The 21,642-nt window shown below is 41.3% G+C and overlaps 1 protein-coding gene across 1 annotated transcript in view; it reads right to left on the bottom strand.

Moving 5' to 3' along the window:
- Window positions 1–20,584, bottom strand: part of atp6v1ba (ATPase, H+ transporting, lysosomal, V1 subunit B, member a) — a 51,680-nt gene extending 31,096 nt beyond the window's left edge. Inside the window, exon 1 of the mRNA XM_034100406.2 lies at window positions 20,320–20,584. Coding sequence (XP_033956297.1) covers window positions 20,320–20,428 — 109 coding nt within the window. The 5' untranslated portion in view covers window positions 20,429–20,584. The remainder of the gene's footprint in view (window positions 1–20,319) is intronic.
- Window positions 20,585–21,642: the final 1,058 nt, after the last annotated feature.

The raw sequence follows: 21,642 nt of genomic DNA, 5'->3' as shown, positions 1-21,642 counted from the left end.
ATTTGAGATATATTTCAAAGTCGGACTTCATTTTAAGGACATGACGGCCAGCGGTGTAGAGCTATTTGTTTAAGCACCGGATTGGCAAAACAGGAGAGTCTGTAAACCAGTCTGCCTTGATCTATGCATTCATGTCCGGGACTCTCACGGTATCTGCTGCCCGCAGCTGTTTTATAGAAGGAAAACCTCCTTCACTTCATGATATGGCTGCAGCACCAGGAGGCAGCGGGACGTATACTCCGCCTCTGAGAAGTGCAGCACCAGCGCGCCGAGAGCTGTGCCTTTTTACGCACCGCCTTCGCTGTGTTTACCTTCCTCAGAACAGCTTAAGAGTGACAGCAGGCTGCTACGTGTTAACCACACACACCTCTAACTGCCCGATTACTCCCCCTTTTATTAGTTTTAGGAAGGAGATGTCCTGTCACCAAGGCGCATGATGTGTGTGTGTGTGTGTGTGTGTGTGTGTGTGTGTGTGTGTGTGTGTGTGTGTGTGTGTGTACGTGCTCTGCTCAGCTCTGTGTGTTCGGTGTGTTCGTGTCTGTCCGACACCGGCATTTGTTTTCAAATGACCATGAACAGTAATTTACACACATCTGGCTAACTCCATAGGTAGCCTATATGCAGGTGTTCCCAAAATAAATTAGTTTAATCTTAATCTCGATGTAGTGCTAAATGCTGTCAAACGTGCACCGGAACGAACGTCACCATCATAATATCTTCTGAAAACAAATGCCAGTGTCACACACACACCACACAGACACACAGCGCCTTCTCCTCGTTTTCCCAGCATTCACTGGATTATCCGTAAATCATACAAACAAAACGTTGATTTATCTGTTTTCCCGTTTTGGTTTAAAAACTGAATGTCGTTTGTGGTTTTCCGTTTTTCAGAAAAAACAAAAAACGACACCGGTTCTTTTTTTAAACGTTGTTAATATGTTTTGGATGCATATTGTTCAAGTATTTGTTCAGGCTGTTACATACAATTAGCCTCTGTTGCTACCTGCTGGTGGGTGCCGGTCCTTGGCACAATAAAGGTTGGGAACCCCTGCATTATGCCACTATTTAGGCAGAGGCCAACTAAATCACCTGTCAATGCTACAGTATGGCAGCCATTTCCCAGACAGACAGAGTGAGTGAGTGAGTGAGTGAGTGAGTGAGTGAGTGAGTGAGTGAGTGAGTGCGCATTGAAAAAAGGTTCAAGTGCAAAAACCAAGGGCACCACAAACAAATGTTCTAGTAAAAAATAAAATGGTTTACTCTAAACAGCCTTCCTTTATCTCAGGGCCCTCGTTCTGGTGAATGACTCAAGTTCTTATACACATGTTCCCGTTTGTTTCACAAGACCTTGCAGGAAGCAAGTTATTCAAGGAGAACATGCTTTAATAATTGTACTAACATTGTATTCGGTTACAATAGCATACATACAGTTTTACTCACTTGATCCGTTTTTATCAGTATGGATCTAAAATATAGATAACGTCTGTGGTTTCTTTCCTGCACTATTCCAACCGCACCACTGCACAAACCAAAAATAATCAAACATCTTGATAAAGAATACAATTGTAATTTGTCGTTTGCATTGCATACTAATGTATAGCCCATACAAACTTTTTAATGCTTTGACTATCCGATTGTCCCCGTGCTTACAGACAAGACAGATGATAGATTTCTCAGTCCAAGACATCTCACCAGAACCAAAGATGCCATTTACAAAACTATTTTTTCTGAAGTTCCATCACATTTTAACATAACATTTTCTGTCACCAACTGTGAGAAAATATATATTATTGGCAACCGACTGAAGGGTGATAATAATGATGCAGGGACATTTTGGGCCACATTTTTATACAGGAACCGATCCAGAAATCCATAATCATCAAACATTTGACAACCATAAAGAGACACTTCAGAGAAATGCACACAGACAACGAGAAAGGAAATATTACAAACTGCGACTACAATTGTATGAGTGCATATGTTGGCAAATTCAGAAAAAGGAATTGCAGTTTAAAAAGGCAGAGACAGATTTCCAAAACCAACGTGCCAATTAGAAAAAAAACTGCTAAAGAAATTCCATATTATTTTTTACAACATTGTGTTTTGTTATAAATGCCACCAACATTGCATTTTGAGACACTGATAACACTGCATGATTGTTATTAATAATCACTTTCAAGACAACAAGTATTTTTGTTTCCTAAATTTAACAGACAAATGTATTTACTTGCACAAAGTCTGAAGTGTGTAAATTGAATGGGTGGTTTTAGAAGGATTAAAGATCTAACCCTGGACCTATATGCCCACGGTTATATCAAAGAACATTTCCACGGTGCCCTCTTATGTAGAACTGTGATGATAAAAAAAAAAAAGTGGTTTGTTTTCTCATTTCACAAGATAACGATAGCTCAATGGGCTCTACGGCCATGAGTAGCAACATTTCCCATTAGGTTTGGAAAACTTTCTCCACCCCTCTTTTGCTACTTCAGCTCAAGTGCCGCAGCCCCCTGGCTTGGCATGCAACGGCAGTGTGGGTCACCCTGCAGCCTGTTCAGCTGCCAGAGCCCTTTGTGTACAAAGATGTTAATTGGTCCTAATCCGCCACTAGAAGCTGTTTTGGTAGCCTGACCTCGCACCCTGAAGGACACCTTGGTGTGAAATACTAAAGAGCCCATTCAAGTGCCAGAGAAAAGAGGCACAGAGCATTCCAACACAATTCAATTTCCAAGCTGAAAGAGGGGGGAACTCGAGGGGAGGGATGAAGATGGGGCGCATCATCGTTCTGATAATAAATTAGCGCTACAAAGCAGTGGCTGCTGTGATGAGCAGCCTGACAATCACGTCTTAGCGTCTACTTCAAGGGATTCCCACAGCCCCACTGGACATGGGAATGCTTGCCTTAAAACCAGCCTTCACGCACCTCACACAGACACACACACATCATGCAACAGAGGGACAATACACCAACACGATAAAATGACTTCTTATCCTTGCATTCATTCTACAGTTGTCATGGTCACTTTTTCATCAACAGTTGAAGGTTTAGCGTAGCATTCCACTTTCAAAGCTGTACTTGCCCCAAAACGTTCCGGCAAAGTCTGCCGGTCAGGATCAGACTGCTCTCGACACTTCCAGTGGTTCAATAAAACAAACTATGAAGCACAAATGTCAGAACATTGTCTGGGGTAAGAAGCAAGGCCAGATAACATGATTTGAAGGAAAGGTTTCAACTTTCTTCCAAATTCACCATATGCATGTTAAGCGAGTGATTGGTCTTTGAAGCCTCCCCTGTGGGACAGGCCAGGAGATACCCCTTCATAAAGCAAAATGTAACGGGTGGGGGACAAAATCTAAAGTAGGCTGTCACTTTTCCAAAAGTTCAGTCAGATTGTATTAGAACTAAGATGTTATTGTTAGAATTTAATTAAAAGACAATATATGTAGTGTTAGGGAATAATTTGCCTAGGTATTCAACCTTTGACACAGTTCATAATGTTCTCCTCTCACTGTCTCTTTCCCATGGCATAGGCCTACGGCCTTGGGTATTGCTGCTATCTCTTTTAAGGAGGGGCAGCTTGGGCGCATTGTTGTTGCCAGTCTATGACAGAGCACAAGCCGCCATGAGGTAGTTTACTGTTCAGGGACGAAGGTTCCCTGGCGCACATTCTTTTCTATGGACGAGAGCTCTAGTTAGATTCAGGGTCCATAATGTTTAGTCTCGCTGATGAAGAATGTTGATTATTACACTCCGAACTAGATAAAACCTCGAGCTACAGAAGAGTTCTTCAGAATTGGTTTGGCAACCGCTATGTCAACTCGTGACACACCACCTGTCTCGTCAACTCTCCGGCCGAAACTCCAAATAAACCATCAGTGTTTGCCATCAAAGCTCCTGCTCATCCCGTGTGTGAAGAAGAAGCCTTCATCACAGTTGGCATAGGGGCATGGTAAAAGGCACACTGAGGGTAACACACATTTGATCAAATAAAACCCAAATAATTGTTTGTTCAAACCTAATGTATTGGAAGTCTTTTTGCAAGTAACCTGCTTACCCTCTCCTTCAAGGTTGTGAAGGCCAAACAGAGCCACAGAAAGAAGCAGCCTTAAGTAGAGGCTCAATCAGTGGGAACACCTGTGCTCAATTGGAGCATACCATGTAGTGCATGGGCGCGGGTGGCACTTTTCTTGCAAGTATAAAAATGTTATTGTTTGGGGCTTCTGTGGTCAAAGATATATATATATATATATATATATATATATATATATAAAAATAGTGGATTATCCTATGGGGAGGGGCTTAACATGTATAAAACCCTGGCCACAAGTGTTTTAAGGGGAGTCTGACTGTGGCTGTAGAGCAGAGAGGTACCAGTTATATGTCCTTGACCTGTATGTATATAGCAGGGTTTTGATTTCTTCCTGTACAATCCTTGTTACTTTGTGTTTTTTCAGCACGTTGGTGTTAATAAAAGCACCTAAGGATACCTTTTTGTTGACTCTAGCCATCTTATTTAATTCCTAGTTTTTTCATCGAACCTTTTTGTAACACCGTGTCTCCTTCATGAGTCGGTGACTCCCACTGCATTGCTGCTACACAGAAGTTTCCTCCACATGTAGCAAAGGGGTAGCCAACAAGGTAGGCAACGTGAGTCGCCGCCGGGCATATTCTAAAAATAGCTCAATGTAATTAAAATAATCTACCCTATGCATAACCGAAACATCAACCATAGCGAACTCCATCTACTTACTACAACTATATCTATCTAACACCCCTCCTCCCCCCACAATGAATATGGACCAATCACGTTCTTGCTTGATTTGCGGGACCAGCGTTGCAGTCGGGAAGAAAAGCAATGTGGAGCGGCAGCTCACTGCTTCATAAGGAGTGTGACCAGTGACGGCTGGTGGGAAATATTTGTGGTGGGGCTGTTGATATAGTGAGTAAAACATTTTTTTTGGGAGAAATGACCCCTTAAATTAGGACTTCTGGTGATCTAATGGCGCGTTTCCACTGCAGCGCGGAGCTCGCTTTAAGCGTGCCGATATGTTTTCTAAATGGAGATTGGCTAAGCTAACGTTGTAAATTCTCCGACCGTCCACACTCACAACAACGGCCTATACAGACATAAATAAACCAGCGACTGTATTCGCCATGACACAGGCAGTCTGTGGTTTGTACTTGTTTCACTTGTGTCTAGTTTCTGAACAGATCGTATCTGTCCCCGGCTGTTTGAAGAGCAAGTATGGGAAACAAAAGATAGCATTTACCTGTTTGCATGCAGCTAGCCATGCCTTTCTGGTGTACCAGCTACGTGAGAAGACTCGTTGATACGTTTTGTCTTTTTCACGAGCTTGCTGCAATATATACAAATCGGGTTGGTCCGGTCCAAGGTCTTTAAGCAACAGTTTATCTCCCAAACTTCTCCTTTTGAAAGGATTGGAGATTAGCTCTTGAACGGAATTGGGCAGGGACCGAGGTCCGGAGACTCCACATGAAGCCATCCTCATCAACTACTGCCGTACTGCGTCACCCCACCGGATACGAGTCACTAGTGTCCAAACTACTCACAGACTGGACCGGGCGCTGACATTGGCGCCCGGTGATCATCAGATTTGACGACGCTGATTGGCTGAAATTATGTTTCGGCATCATAGTTTACAGGTAGCAACAGTCAGCTGCTAGTGGCGGCTGCTGCACTGGTTGAGGGCTCCTTTCTTACCGCCCAGACGAAAGAGGGTAATGACCATAGACTGTAAATATAAAAAGGTAATGACACATGGGCAAGGCCAGGCAGGAAACATGTAACTTTAGACATCGTAACACCATTTTAAACGAGATTTTATTGTAGATTATACATTTGACTGATACCAATTATATAATATTTACCTTGTTTATTGAAAATAAAAATATTTTTTAAAATATATATATTTTTTTGTTTTTGTTTGTGGGAAGAGGTGGGGCGGCGTCCCTAGTGCCCCTATGGGCCGGCCACCACTAAGTGTGACCTTTCCTTCTGGCAGAATCTACACATCAGCCCCATTGAACAGCCTAGTCGTGCAGCCTATACAGCACATGAGGGCCAGAGCTTTACTCCGTGTGTGTTGCAACTTGCATATTTATTTATTGCACTTGACGCACACAAACACGCATGGCGTAATCTCCACTGGGGACATGTCCCCCCCCACTTTTAGAAATCCCGTTTGTGTCCCCCCACTTTACAAATATGTTTATTATTTAACGCAAGCCGTCATCGCCACGGATAAGCACACAACCTCTGTAAGCGAGCGAGACAGAGAGAGAGCGAGAGAGATAGGGAGAGCGACAGATAGGGAGAGCACACCTTTTTCTATTTAATATAGATAAAGTAAGAAATCATTCCAATGTGTACTATAGCAGTGGTTCTCAAATGGGGGTAGGCGGACCCCTAGGGGTACGTTGGAGTACTGCAGGGGGAAGGTGAGATTTATTTTATGTTAATGAAAAAAACCAGATAAATATACCAATTTTAGGAAAAGTAACAAAGTTTGAGCAGTGTGGGTTTTATATTAATAGACTAGAGTTACACATATTTCAAAACACGAAGTGTAATAACTGCAGGTTGCCTCCTTGTCAGAATGACAAAGCCCATGTTTCTCACTAAATTGTAAGTACAACTTATTAAAAAGATCAGTTCAATGCAATAATGTCGTCTCAGTGTTATTGCATGATGTTAAAATTGGTTGGCCATGAATTTAGTGATGGATTGTAAACATTTGAAATGTAGCATTTAAGTGTTTCTCAGTTACAAGGTTGTTGTTTTAATAAATCAGACACTGATGGTGCAGCGCTGTACCTCTTTATATAGGCTTTTCTTCCCTAACAAATAGTTGTTGCGCTGATCAGGGGTACTTGGCTGCATTTTTTTTTCAAAGGGGGTGCATTATTGAACAAAGTTTGAGAATCACTGTGGACAGTAAAAAAAACTAAAAACTGTTTAAAAAGGGGAGAGATTAGTAAAATATGCATAAATAAAAAGAAAGAATGCTAACTAGGTAACATAAGAATAAACAAGTATAAATTATTTGTTATTGGTTGTGATCATATTCTAAAGATGTTTGGATTATTGAAAAGTAAACAGCTCCCTTTCATCTGAGTGTTGAGAGCTGTATCCATAAATTCATGTTGTGCTCAAAGTGCACCAGATTGATGCATTTCACTTCAACATTTAAAAACACATCTTCCCGGGGGTTTCATGCCCCCGGACCCCCCTAGAGGAGGTGAGGATCCCCCTAGAGGATGGGAGGTCCTCCCCCAAATAAAGCAGGTTAAAATAATTAAATTGAATACATGTTATTTTAGTAAACACTGAAAACGGGTCCCACAGACCCAAACAGCACAAAGGTTAAAGGTCAGCATATAATAATGTGCTAAATATATACACTGCAAAAAACAAAAAAAAGAGGAGTAAAAGTAGCTCATGATTTATTTTATTTTTTGAAAGTAGCTCTCATCCTAAAAAAGGTTGGAGACCCCTGATGTAGCATAATGCCCACTTTGGTGGTCAGCATGAGTTTCCTGCTTCTCATCCTTCTTCTATAGTCTATATAGTGTTTCCTTTGTTATACAACAGCACCATATGTCAGGGGATTGTGTTTGGAATTTAATATCAAGTTCTGTTAACCAATCGCCAACCATTTCTTTAAACTCCATACATGTACTCCACATAAAGAGGACTCCGTACCTCACGGCTCTGATTGTGAGGAAATGTTCAAATATGGGAGCAGAGCAGGGCCTCTTGTCTGCATGGACTTCTTGCAGGCGAGCAGTATAGTAGAGGAACAAAGCCGTCTATACAGGAAGGCAGCTGGTTAACACTACAGCTTCATTACAAAGGTGGCGGAGTGCTGAGGGTACAATAGTTGGATGCACATGCTTTGATAAAGACACAGTTTACAGCCATTTGCAGTGGTGGAGGCATATGTCCACGTACTGTGCTCACTAAACAGATATTATATCTCTTCAAAGTTATAGGCATTGTTTGCACAACCATTACGTTTTAAAACATAACCATCTTTATAATGAAACATTTTTTGATTTAGTATCAATACTTCAAACTACTGTAATCACTGGCACTAGCTTCACATTGTAACCTGGAGCAGGAGGTGTATTACAATGAGCGTTAGAGCCCCGTTCACAGTGTGCCGGTATTTAAAAAGGTAGGAAGGGGGGGGGGCTTTGTTGCTTACAGAATACATTTTTGTGCAAAAATGGTCAGATGACAAGATAGGTCTACAGACACAAAGACAGTACACACTGTTGTGGTACAGGTCATAACTCTGGCTCTTTGGTAATGTCGGCATAGGATTTAAAAATCAAACTAGAACATTATTCTAATAGAGTGGCACTACCGGTCCATGGGACATTATTTCGGAAAAATTATGTATTGGAGTCAATGGAGAGAGAAAAACGTATCTTTCGATCCCGTTTGAATTGTGCCATTAATTACCCATATTATGTTTGTCAATCTTAAACAATCATTTCCGTGTCAAAAAAAGTCAGTTTGTCGTAAAACTTTTGAAATATAAGACTATGAAAAATACGCAACTAGAAAGACTACAAATCCCAGAGTCGCGTAAGTGATGTCATAACTGATGTCACAATTGTTTTCCTCCACTAAAATAGAGATGGCTACGATAAGATAACTTTAACAAGATGCCTGTGTGCTTAGTACCAGGTTGTTATCATACCAGCAATGGGTCTTGCTCGTTTCTTCGCTTCCCGTTTGATGAAAGGACCAGGAGTGGCTGGATCAAGTTAGCTACCTAGCTAGTAGCTAGCACGTTAGTTAGCATTACAGCCGGCTTAGCCTTGTCATTTTTATTAGCCTTAACATGAAGTAACATTAAGTAACCGAAAATCTTAAACAGTAAGAGTCATATTTCGTGAACCCTTTTGTTTGTGTGTAGCCTTTATTTAACCAGGTGAAAGCCCCTTGAGATCAAAATATCTTTTTCAAGGGTGACCTGCAGGACATTAGCAGAGTACTGTCACAACGGTGTGATCATTCTACAATACATAATTTAAGCCCAGAGGCGAAATGCTAACACTAATGCTACATTGGCGATCTTTTCTACTTCATGCTATCTGCACAAATGGTTGACATTAAACATTAAAAAGACCAGACAGTTCAGAGAGAATCAAAGGAAGGCAGGCAGGCAGCTTTGCATGACATTCTTCTGGACATGTTGATAGTGAGGGGAGTCAATTCCTTTTTTGACAAGACAGTAGTGACTGCCACCTTGGTGACGTGTGTTGTTGTGCAAGAGATGTAGTTCATTGATAGTTTCACACAAAAAAAAGTGACAAAAAAAAAGACTTCGCCACTCCAGTGTTTTTGTTTTTGTTGCACTCAAGTTTTTGTGCCACCGCTCTGAGCGCTTAGAGTTGGGCATTTCCCAACTCATCAGAGAAGTGCCGGTGACTGATGTCACTGTTGATATTTGAGGAGACGTTTGTTTTTGGCCTCGTCTTCCAGACAGACAACTATAATGACAAAGACTGATAAGCACATTTGTTGGAGCAGATCAGCCAGGCCAACACTGGATGTTGCTGCCGTTAGTTGTTGCATTTCTATCGCCACACACTGACTGTCCTCCCTGAACTACAGCTGTCAGACTGAGCGGTGAAGCTCATTCAGGCTGAGAGCAAACATCTTACAAAAAATTGTAAAAAATGTAGTCACACAAATATATAAAGTAGCCCAAACACATAGATAAAAGTCATGGGGCTAAGCTAATCAACTATTTTTCTAATCTAATGGTGATGTAGGTGCCCAACCGTTTTTTAACCGAGAGCTACTTTTGAAGTTGCCAGTCTGCCGAGATCTACCAGTCCAAATAGAGAGGCGTAGCCATTACTGACAGCCTACTACCAGGTAAATACACACTTCTACTTGTATAAAACTGACCTTTGTACGATTAATACTTCATAAAATACTGCAGATCCTTTATCTTACCTCTTTCTAATCTACACACATACAAGTATCTAACTGAAGTCACACAACAGTGTTGTTGATACAGAGTTGGAGTTTATTCACACGTCACTACAGTGGGTAATGTTTAAGAAACATTGAAGTGCTGCCACATATGACACGGGGACAAAGAAAAGACTCTGAACCCTTTCTTTGCCATTATATAAAAATAGTGTTGCTACAAAAGTATAAATGAGGCTTACTAATAAGACAACTCAGATCTGAAGCTACTCAGGAATCTGCTGCCAACGTGCAATAAAAGAGACAACATTAATAGAATCAAACCCTTTTTTTGTTGCATTTTAGTAGATTATAAAAAGAAATGCCTTTTTTAAAATAGGATGCAAGCAACACTAGCTTCTTAACCTGAATTGATAATAGACTAATCAATTTAAGTTTGCATTCTTATACCATTTAGTACAATAATTATAATGAATAAGTTCAAACTAATTAAAACTTACAGCTGATTAATAACGGTATCTAACTTGAGTTTTTTATTATATAAAAAACCTGTTGAAATGCTTCTGTTATTTTTATTACGCATCGGCAGCCTCCAGGAATGCTTCTTTCACAACTTCGCCGTCTTTGAAAGACTTCATGTGTTTCTCAAGAACGTGACTGACACCATAAGATGCTCTGGAGCAGCCTTGCTCTTGTTGTTGGGCCTGGTGAAAATGGACTGCTGTGCATTTAGCTGTCCTCTCAGGCCCCTCCCCTTTTGGAGCATAGGGCAGAATTAGGAGGGAATTCCGTCTCGTAGCGTTTGTGCACTGTTTTGAAATGCCGCTCCTAAATTACCCTTCTTCGATAAAGCCACGCTCGCATTGCAGATGAGACAGATGGACTTTGAATTGGAATACATACAAAAATAATCATCCTCCCACTCGGAGTGAAAGTTATATATTTTGGGCTTTTTTGCTTCTGCCATAATTGCGGTCTTGTGTGTGTGCGGACTGTCACTCCTGTTGCCACGGGCAACGTCAGCGAAATAGTGCCCACTGCCCACCAGCCACGGCCAATCACAAAGCTTTGATGCGTTCAAGTGCATTATTCTGGCACAGGAAGATTATGTTACAGGACATTAAAAATAGAACAACATTCTGTTTTATCGTTAGACACATCTCGCGATCGACTGGTTGGGCACCGCTGCTGTAGATCAACACTTTCTGTATGTGCCTCTGAAGCAGTGGAATGTGTTTACGGCAGAGAAAGACTACCACAAGAGGTTTGTAGTTGGAATTAAGAACAGAGACGTCATTTTGTACCAGAAAACTCAAAAGCATGAAAAACTGTAATAGACACATTGTCACAAAAAAAGTAGAAAGGGGTAGATGAGATGGGTACAGCCCTACAGTGTGTTGTAAGTCAGCTTACAGAAATAGTCGGGTGGCCTATCAGCATATGATGGCTCATGTTTATCATGTTGTAAAAATGTTTTTTATTAAATGCGCTCTTTCTTCCCTAAATTACCCTCCCATTCTTAAGCAGAAGCATGACAGGAAATGAATGATGAGTGGTCAGCAAAACAACAGTGGGTTGGTTTGTGTTCATGCAACAGACTGAAATGGTGTCAAATCCTTCGCATACATTTTAATGTTCTTCTTTTCTACTGACAAGCTAGCTGCTTAAGCCTAATTAGAATGTGGATTATAGAACGGTTACAAAAATAACATTGATTTTATAGAAATTACTTTCAAGAAGACAGATGAGACATTTGTTTATCGTGACTACATTATTACCATTAATTAAATCTTCACAAAGAAGTATAGTGCCGTGCTCCATGTCTTTTCATAGCACTACATGACAGAATGCACTACTAAAACAAAGACCAGCCATTCCGTGGGCTAATAGCCTTTGACATGAGAGAGACAAAGGCCTCTTTAAAGAAAATACTTGGTCTGATGAGAAATCTCTTTATTTGTTTATTTTCTTGCTTTCAGAGTGGCTTTTCAATAGCTGCCTCTCTTAGAGCTCTGTCAAGTCAATAAGCTAGTGAAAACCCATATCCACATTGTGATCTTACAGACTGTTTTATGGCTATACTGAACAACATGTCTTTGGTTTCCTACACTACAACTCAAGGACAGGTAGCTTTCACCTCGACTACACCCTGACGTCAGAAGGAGCGTTCACTTAACAGGGAGGGTATTTATCAATTGGAGCTGCCTTTCAGGCCTTTCATCTGAGACATTCAAACTCAATTGAAGCAATCATGAAGATATATTATATCCCGAGATATTACTTTAATAATGACAATGCTTAATTCAGTAAATCCAGCACGATAGCTTTAGGAAAAATAACTAAAGGTTTACTTAGCTGGCAGGCCCTCTTTATAAACCTTAATTATAGTGTTGACCAATTGGACCATCACTAAAAGCAACATAGCTGGATGTAATCACTGCCATATAAACCCCAATGATGGAAAACGGCATTACCACTCTAATAACACAACATTCCTGGAGTCGGGGCAAACAATCACATTTTCGGTATTTATTATTCAGCAAGGATAAACACATTTAAACTATTACCCTCCTCCTCCTCCTCACCATGCTCTGCTTCAGAGTCAAGGAGCTAACTGGATTAAATGAGCGAGGATCATCAGAAAGTAGCTCTAGTTGGATTCTTCTCATCTAAGACGGAGGAAGTAGGAAGCGAGGAGACACAAGTTGAGCCATTCTGTAAAAGGTCACTTGTTTTACTGTAATGTGTGTGTACCAAGTTATTTCAATACATTCACTTGAAAATGTATGATTTATTTGAAAATGGTTGCACAAGTAAACATCTATTTAATGTGTGTCTCTTCATATGGTTGGGCACACAAAGGGATTTAAAAGAATACAAATGGGGAAGTTACAACAGGAACAAAAAACATTCTCAAGTTACAACAGTCCTAAATAGTATGCTGTAATTCAATGATTCACTGTCAACTGATTAAGAGTAGTAAAACCTACTGATGTGTATTATCTGCAGTCAAAAGAAACACAAGTGTCCCTCTTCTTGACGGGAACATTGTGCCTCATCTTATCTGAACCATACACTGTTTCTCTGAAATGTCTCTCAGTCCTCCTGCTGTATCGGACACACATGCAGATCACTGGAGTGGGCTCCCCTCTTCTTCAAGTGCAATAAAACCTTCAAGAGTAAAAAGCCAATAGGATGCAGAACAAATATTTCAATTTGCTCTCATCCACCATGTTTTACACAAGCATGGCGCACTATCTTGGCTAATAATTAGTGGTGCACGATAATTATCGGCCCGATATTTATCGGTCCGATATTAGGAATTATGACGTCATCCCGATAAACCCGATACAAGTATTAACAGCCCCGATAATATAAAATATATTTTTTGGTTAAAAAAAAAGAAAGAGATCCTGCGGTGTGGGTGGATTGGGATGAGGGGCGCTTGTTTTTCTCTCGGCTCCTCCCGTTTTGCCAGTACTGTGGAATTAGTGGTTTAGGAAGAGGGGAGTTCTTCACAAATCCAGCGCTCCCTAACTCATGCCTGGCTGTGACGTAAATGGTGTGCGGCCGTGAAGCCAGGACAGTAAACAAACATGTCGTCAGTGGTATGGGATTATTTCAAAGTTTCAGAGTTGGAAAGTTCGCTTGCTATTTGTAACAAATGTAATGCAGAAGTTCCACGAGGAGGGAAAAGGCAACGAGCTACAATACTTCCAACCTGATCAGTCACCTGAAACATCGCCATGGCTACGATGGTGTGTTAACAGCGTACGAAGACGCCTGCGCTGCTAAACTAGCGGCAAATCCAAAGCCAGCTGCAAAGGCACCGGGGCTTTTACCTATCGACGAGGCTTTTGAAAAAGGCAAGAACTTTATTTGGGAAAATAAATATGGTCACTTTGAAGAGTCAGAACTGTTCTTGGCTTTGTTTTGTTCATAGTAGTAATGCTCATGTCCTTTGCTCACTACTAGTCTCTTTTTTACCACCAGGTGTGCACCAGGTGTACTACAGGTACATTTAATATATATATATATATATATATATATATATATATATATATATATATATATATATATATATATATATATATATAATATTATTATCGGTTATCGGTCTTGAGAAGCAGGAAGTTATTGGTATCGGTATCAAAAAACCAATACCGTGCATCCCTACTAATAATGACATGTTACAGGTATGTAGTTGTGCCTCTACAGGCGTCACTGAGCGAGACGACTGCAAGTGTGCGCCGGTCACATCCATGAAACATCAGGTATTTTCCAGATGGACCCAGCTCCATTAGGTCATTTCCTTCTAGTTTGCCAAGACGCATTCAGTCCATGCTTGGCTGTCTGACACATACACAAAAGGAAAAAACATCACCTTGCTGACTTCATGACTTGAGCCGTGCTCAACAGCATAATTAAAGTCAGAGGCTCAACATCAGGCTCACAGAGCAAAAAAAAACGGCTCTTTTGAACGGCTCTCGGAAAGGAAACGGAGCCATAAGATCCGGCTCCCTTCAAAGAGCCGTAACTCCCATCACTACGAGCTGCACCTTCACCAGCTCCGAGAACACTTTCATGATCAATCATTATAAAACATCATATATATTATTCTGAAATGGACCAATCTGCACAACGACTACTTTTACTGTCGCTACTTCAACTATATTTTGATGATCATACTTTCTACTTTTACTTGAATAACATTTTGATTGCAGGATTTTTCCTACACTCTGGCATTTCTACTCTAGTACAAGATCGGAGTACTTCTACTCAAGTACAAGATCTGAGTACTTCTACTTTTACTCAAGTACAAGATCCGCGTACTTCTACTTTTACTCAAGTACAAGATCCGCGTACTTCTACTTTTACTCAAGTACAAGATCCGCGTACTTCTACTTTTACTCAAGTACAAGATCCGCGTACTTCTACTTTTACTCAAGTACAAGATCCGAGTACTTCTACTTTTACTCTAGTACTAAGGATGCTCCGATCGCCAATTTTGGGGCCGATCGCCGGAATCAGTATCGGCCGATAGCAATCGCCGATCCCAGATCTTCCATTTGAAGTGATGTTTAAAACTCAGCTCATTCACTGACGCTTCCACAAACAACAACCAACATAATTATTACATTCAAATGAAGTACATTATTCAAGTTTACATTAACTTTGGATAATAACACGGGAGGAATGAGCGGAATCTCTCTCTGTAACTTCCTCCACAAAAGCAGCGAAGAAGCATGGTTGTCATGGTTGCCCTTCTGTTTATTCTCCGCGGTGGGGGCCGAGGGAACCGGGCAGAGTTTTTCGCCAGTCAACGTGTATTAAATCTTCCGGACACAATTATAAAAGTGCAGGTCAAAGGTCTTCTTTGTTATTTATTGAGCTTTAAAACAAATGAATAACGACTATATATTATATAATAATAAAATACACGGAGCCTCTCTTTTCCCTCCCTCTCTTCGGACAGCGTCAGTGTCTGTCTCATGCAGCAGCTGATCCAGTGAGTGGCACGGCCGACAGTAAACATATTTATAACTAGCTTAGGTAGTTTGAGAGGTAATTAAAATAGCTAAGGGTGATGAGCTGACTGAAGTGTGTGTTGCTGCAGCGGGAGGAGCTGCAGGTGAGCAGAGCTGCGTGTCTCCGTCCTGTCAGATTACACTTCACTCGCGTTTAGGTCCATATCGAGAGAAAGATAAATAATCTGAATTCAGGGTGCAGTTTACTTTGACGCGGGGGTGAGCAGCAGAGGCGGGGCTATTGCCTCATCATTATTGCTGTAGATGTTGCACAAACAACTGTAGCATGGTCAATAGCGTCCGGAGCACGATAGCAACTCTGCGATCCGCCATTGTTGTTGTTGTTGTTGGTGGCGAAACACTTCAGCAATGGCGCGGGGTAAGCGGAGGTGAGCAGAAGAGGCGGGGCTATTGCGCAATCACTATCAGTGATCTGAAAATGTTCGGATAGGGCGTACACACGGAGCCGTTTGACCCCCCAGAGAGTTGCATATGCATTTCTATCCACCTTGGGACCCGTTGTCGTTTCCTCAGTCGTTTAGTGCCGTATTCGGTCGTCCTCGTGTGGCCGAACGGTCTATATGACACTAAACAGGAACGCAAACGACCGAATTTGTCCTCGTGTGGCCGCAGCCTGAGAGGAGAGCTCTCCTCCAGCTTGTTGTGGAACCAACAGCTCCGTATGTCCGTTAGTCTCACACACACACACACACACACACTAGGGGTGTAACGGTACACGTACCCGTACCGAAATTATTCGGTACGGGTCCTTCGGTTCGGTACACGTGTGTACCGAAGTGTACTGAATGAATATAACGTTAAACGTAAAAAATTTAGAACGTGAACAACTTCTTGGAAGTAATCTCAGGTGCTGCGTCGCAGCATTCAGAGTAATTTGCTCCCATTGTGTTCAACGCGTCATAGAGCGAGCAAGTCATTTCATTGGACGAGCTGGTCAGAGGGATGCGTTCAAATGTAGTCGGTAATTTGAGGAACTGTCGAAATGGCGAACGCAGATAAAGTTGAGCTCGAAAACCCTCCAGCATCATTGAAGTCTCCGGTTTGGGAACATTTTGGTTTCGCAGTTACGTACAAGGATGACGGACAAAGACAGGTGGACCGAACCAAAGCTGTTTGTCGGCATTGTTCAACTAACATTGGTTACGCGACTGGCAATACATCAAAGTTGCACACTCATTTGAAAAGGCATCACCCGAACGTGAATATCACCGGTAGCAAAAGACTGAAGTGCAAACCCAACTCCCGCTAGCATTTAAGCCTCCACCACTCGCAAAAAGTTCAAACCGAGCCAAAACTATTACAAACGGCAAATATCCTTATGTTGCCATGTTAGCAAAGCGCTACCTGGCTGTATCTGCTACTACCTCTGTCCCTAGCGAGGGTGTTCTCCACAGCAGGAGACATTGCTAGTGCCAGCTGATCTGCCCTTTCGGCAAGCAATGTGGACAAGTACATTTTTCTTTAAAAAAACATGAAAATACAATGACAAGCAAGTCATAATGTCAAGCTGGCTGCTTAGGTACTAGTACAGTACAGTTCAGATACAGATTATTTCAGTTCATCGAAAAGCTGCACCTTAATGTTTATTTTATTATATTTTATATTTATTTGAGTGAATATTCATAGTTTAATAATAATTAAAAACCCAAAACTAATAGTTTATATTTTGTGAGTACTAGTACAGTAAAGTTCAAATACAGATTATTTCAGTTAATCGAAATGCTGCACCTTAATGTTTATTTTGCATTTATTTGAGTGAATACATTATTCACAGTTTAATAATAATTAAAAAAAAATATGTTATGTGATAATTTTTTCTGCTGTACCGAAAACGTACCGAACCGTGACCTAAAAACCGAGGTACGTACCGAAATGTACACACACACACACTTTTATTTCCATGCAACTCTCTGATTGGTCTGGTGTCTTGCCTCTGTTGCATTCACTGAACACGGGAAATTACAGTTCTATCGTCCTCTCTAGTGTCTTGATGAGGTTCACGTAAAGCACGTTTAATGTATTATATTATGGAGGTAGAATTGTCCGGTGCTACAGAAACAACATTCGGGGCAGGCCAAAATATTATTTTACCAACAATGTGGAATTTATTGGCTACATATTACACAGATTATGCACAGCGGGAGCAGCAATAACCGTCAAATAATAATTCAGACAGGGAGCTCCGCACCCCCTGCCTGCCGCTAGGGGGTGCTGCAGCGCCCTCAGCACCCCCCTTTTTCGGACACCTTCAAATACTGCCAGTCCGGTGAAGCCATTTTGGGCTTCACCGCTTCATTATAATATATAAAAAAAATAACACCATGATGGCACATAAGTAACAGCTCGCGGCCGCAGATTACTCCGGGCCATTGCTATTGATGCTATCCAGGGTTGGGTTGTAACGGAATACATGTAACGGCGTTACGTAATCAGAATACAAAAATCAAGTAACTGTATTCAGCTCGCGTTACATTTGAAAAACGAGTAATCTGATTACAGTTACTTTCGTAAACCTGAAGTGAATATATTTTGGATTACTTATTGGAATTATTGGTGGAAAGATTTCCTCTCAACATGTAATATTCAGTACAGCCTATTCGAATCATCAGAGCCGCCGCAGATGGACCAAAAAAGCGTTTGAAAAAAATCGCGGGTCCGCTCGCTCAGTGAAACAATAACAACGAAACATGGAGGAACAAAAGTCTGCGTTTAAATCGTGTGTGTGTATAGGTGTGTGTGGTTAAAACACATCAGCCTGCGGTCGCTCTTTAGCCTTACTAATGATTATTTCTGAAGGTATACACAGTGAAGGCGGTGCGTGAAAGGCGGTGCGTGAAAGGCGGTGCGCGGCGCGCTGGTCTTCTCAGAGGCTGAGTTAACCCTCCCGCTGCCTCCTGGCGCTGCAGAGATGTCATGAAGTGAAGGAGGTGTTCCTTCTATAAAACAGCTGTGGGCAGCAGATACTGTGAAAGTCACGGATATGAATTCATAGATCAAGGCAGACTGGTGCACAGACTCTCCTGTTTTGCCAATCCGGTGCTTAAACAAATATAGCTCTACACCCCTGGCCGAAATGTCCTTAAAATGAAGTCCGAGTTCGACATTTTAATTCATGTCCTGCCAACACTGGCAAGACAGAAGGCGACACGCCCGTTCTAAGCCGTGTCCTTCACTCCTCACATCCCAAGCTGCATCCCCAAAAAGTGTATTATGTTGTTACATCGTTTCAGATGTGTTGTTTCAGTTGTGCTCTTGACACGCCATTAAAAACGGTAAAAACACGTTCAGTTTCCTTTTGCTTTTTGTGTCTCCTGTTCACCAAAACATACCATCTGTGATGGAAAAAGAAAGTAATCCAAAAGTAATCTGATTACGTTTTTTTAAGACACGTAACTGTAACCAGATTACTTTCAGAGCCATGTAATCAGTAACTGATTACATTTACAAAGTAACCCTCCCAACCCTGATGCTATCCTCAAAAGATGGCTACAATGTCCCATGGATAAATATTTGACTCAATCTTCCAAATATTCAACTATGGGTCACTGTACAGTAAACCAATAGGTGTGTGGTTTAATTTGTGTTGCTTTATTATTCAATATGTGAGCTTTACTAAACCTTTTCAACAACTGTATATATAATGAATAAAAAAGCATTTTCTTTCCATCAGGCCCGAAACTGAAGGTTTTGTTGCGTCAACGACACTGCAGGCTGCACGCTCATGTGCTCATGTCACATGACAGATCATCCTATCTGTCATCAGTCTGCTCTTAACACATCTAAACAAATGTTAAAAATGAATTGTTATAGCACCACGCAGTAACAGTAAGGCAGTTTAGCTTGCACTACATGTTTCAATAACAAGTCAATAGATTAAAACACTCATTTATTCTTGTGGCTACCATCAGTCAGCTGACTGTCTGCAGTGTTTGCCAATCCTGTGTAGTCACTGTATTGACATTAAGCTAACGTTAGCGGAATCGGGTTGTAGAAACGCTGAGCTTGTACGCAGTAATCACTAGTGACAATAATGGGATTTTCCCGTTATGTTGTAACGTACGATTTTAAAATCATACTATGCTTGGTAAAAATAAATGAGCACAGTTTTAAGTGTGCGAAATTGGTTAACGAAGACTCTGCGCATGACTAGCCACTCTACAGCTAGCATGCTAGCTAAGCTGGTTTGCCATTTCACACGACTGACTGACGTACATGTACATAGAAAAGAAAAACGGCATGTATAGCTAATTGTGAAATCGGCTATACTACTATAAGCAACATCAATACGGATTGAATTGCCATCGTAAAAATAGCAAACATTAGCTTGTTTACAGTCGTGATCCACAATTTATAGCTAACCAACATATGCTGCATTCAAGTTTACTGGGAATACACAGTCTTCAATGAAAAAGCATCATCTTCATCATTATTACACCAAGTTCATATTTAGGCTACATATCGAAACCAACAGTCCCGTGACTGAAATTAAACGGTTTTATTTCTGGAAACAGATTATTCCAAGATTTACAATTCAGGAATTCATTGAAATACAATTGGGTCATCCAACTACTATTTCCCTTTTCCAGGACCCTAATAACAACCCATTACTGTCCTGAATGTAAGCTAAAATATTTGCATGCAAAATGTCAAAGGAATTAGGTTTGTTGGTGTAGTTTACAAATAAACGCTTGAGATACACTGAGTATACTGAGGAGTTTACATTCCTCGTCGTTCCCCTGTCTTTGAATGCAGCACAACAACCTTGCTACCTACAGCTGCAGCCTGCTAACGTAACATACTTAGCCGAGGTTGGGAGATGTAATTTCTCGTCACAGCCTGGGTGTGTGTCCTTGCAGCTGCTGACAAGCCGTTGATGTCCATCGCTCTGTTTGCCACCAATGTTGCCATCGTTGGATAAAGAACAGGAAACCTCAGAAAGCTAACGTTGGTCGATGTGCTTTTTTAGCTGCAGCTGAATTACTTAAATGACAGCACTGGTCATATGACACTGAGGACCCGGATGTGTGATGGAGTGAAGATGTCGTCTACCCGATCTGCAGCTCTGCCCGATCTGCAGTGCGCATGTGTGAGATGGTCCGCCATATTTGACGGCAACCCAAGAAGGACACTTAACACAGTGGCTTTTGGCAAAGCTCAAAAAGAAAACTCGAGAGGGATGAGTTATTGTTATTACAACGTGACTTCACTATTAGTTAACAACTCTTTTTATTGGGTTCTTTTATTTGGGGTTAAGTACATTGTCAGAATAAGTGAGAAATGGATTTAACTTCTGTTAGACAGCTATCATACTGAATACATATTTACTGTGAATGTGTGCAAAAATGTATGGCATATAGCTGTCTAACATAAGTTAAATTCATTTCTCACTTGTCTGATGGACAGATGTGTTCATGATGACTTATATATTTACTTTTAATTCATTCACAGTGCGGTATAATGCGACAATAACAGGCTACAGATGCGGACATATAACATATATGTATATAAATATATACAATTTCAGAATCAAACAAGTATGAGAGCACTCTCATAATAACGTAACACAATCAGAGACTGGATATATCCCCCCCCCCCCCCCCCCCCCCGCTGAAATGGGGAATTGAAATTACGGGCCAAAAGTTGTACAAGTATTAAAAGTAAGCATAGGACACCAAACCAACTGAGACCCGTCTGTCCGCCGCATCTACGCACTGTACAACACACACCTACACACTGTACCACACACACCTACTGCTCCATAGCATAATCAGGCTACAGCCGTTGTGTATTTTATTATGTGAAGCACTAAATGGTCTTAGAAAAATATCGACTCTTTGTTTGTAGATATCTACTAAACTACAGCAAATACAGAAAGTAATGTAGGCCTGTTATACTGAGTGATATATATTTTACACACTGCTCTGCTTTCTGCACGGACCTCACAGCTGTTCTCACTGTAAACATCGTGTTGCGATGAAAGCAGTTACTAATATAATATCCAAGGGATGCATGCAGAGCTGTCATTGGCTGAGATAAGTCCGGCCGTGCGTCACGCCTCCACCGTTCCCGGAAATGCATCCATGGAGGAGCCGTGGAGGATGCATCAGTGTCTCCTCGGTTAG

Source organism: Pseudochaenichthys georgianus, chromosome 15 (genome assembly GCF_902827115.2).
Source record: "Pseudochaenichthys georgianus chromosome 15, fPseGeo1.2, whole genome shotgun sequence".
Lineage (NCBI taxonomy): Eukaryota > Metazoa > Chordata > Actinopteri > Perciformes > Channichthyidae > Pseudochaenichthys > Pseudochaenichthys georgianus.
The sequence above is the reverse complement of the archived record's forward strand: the minus strand, read 5'-3'. Positions and strand labels throughout refer to the sequence as shown.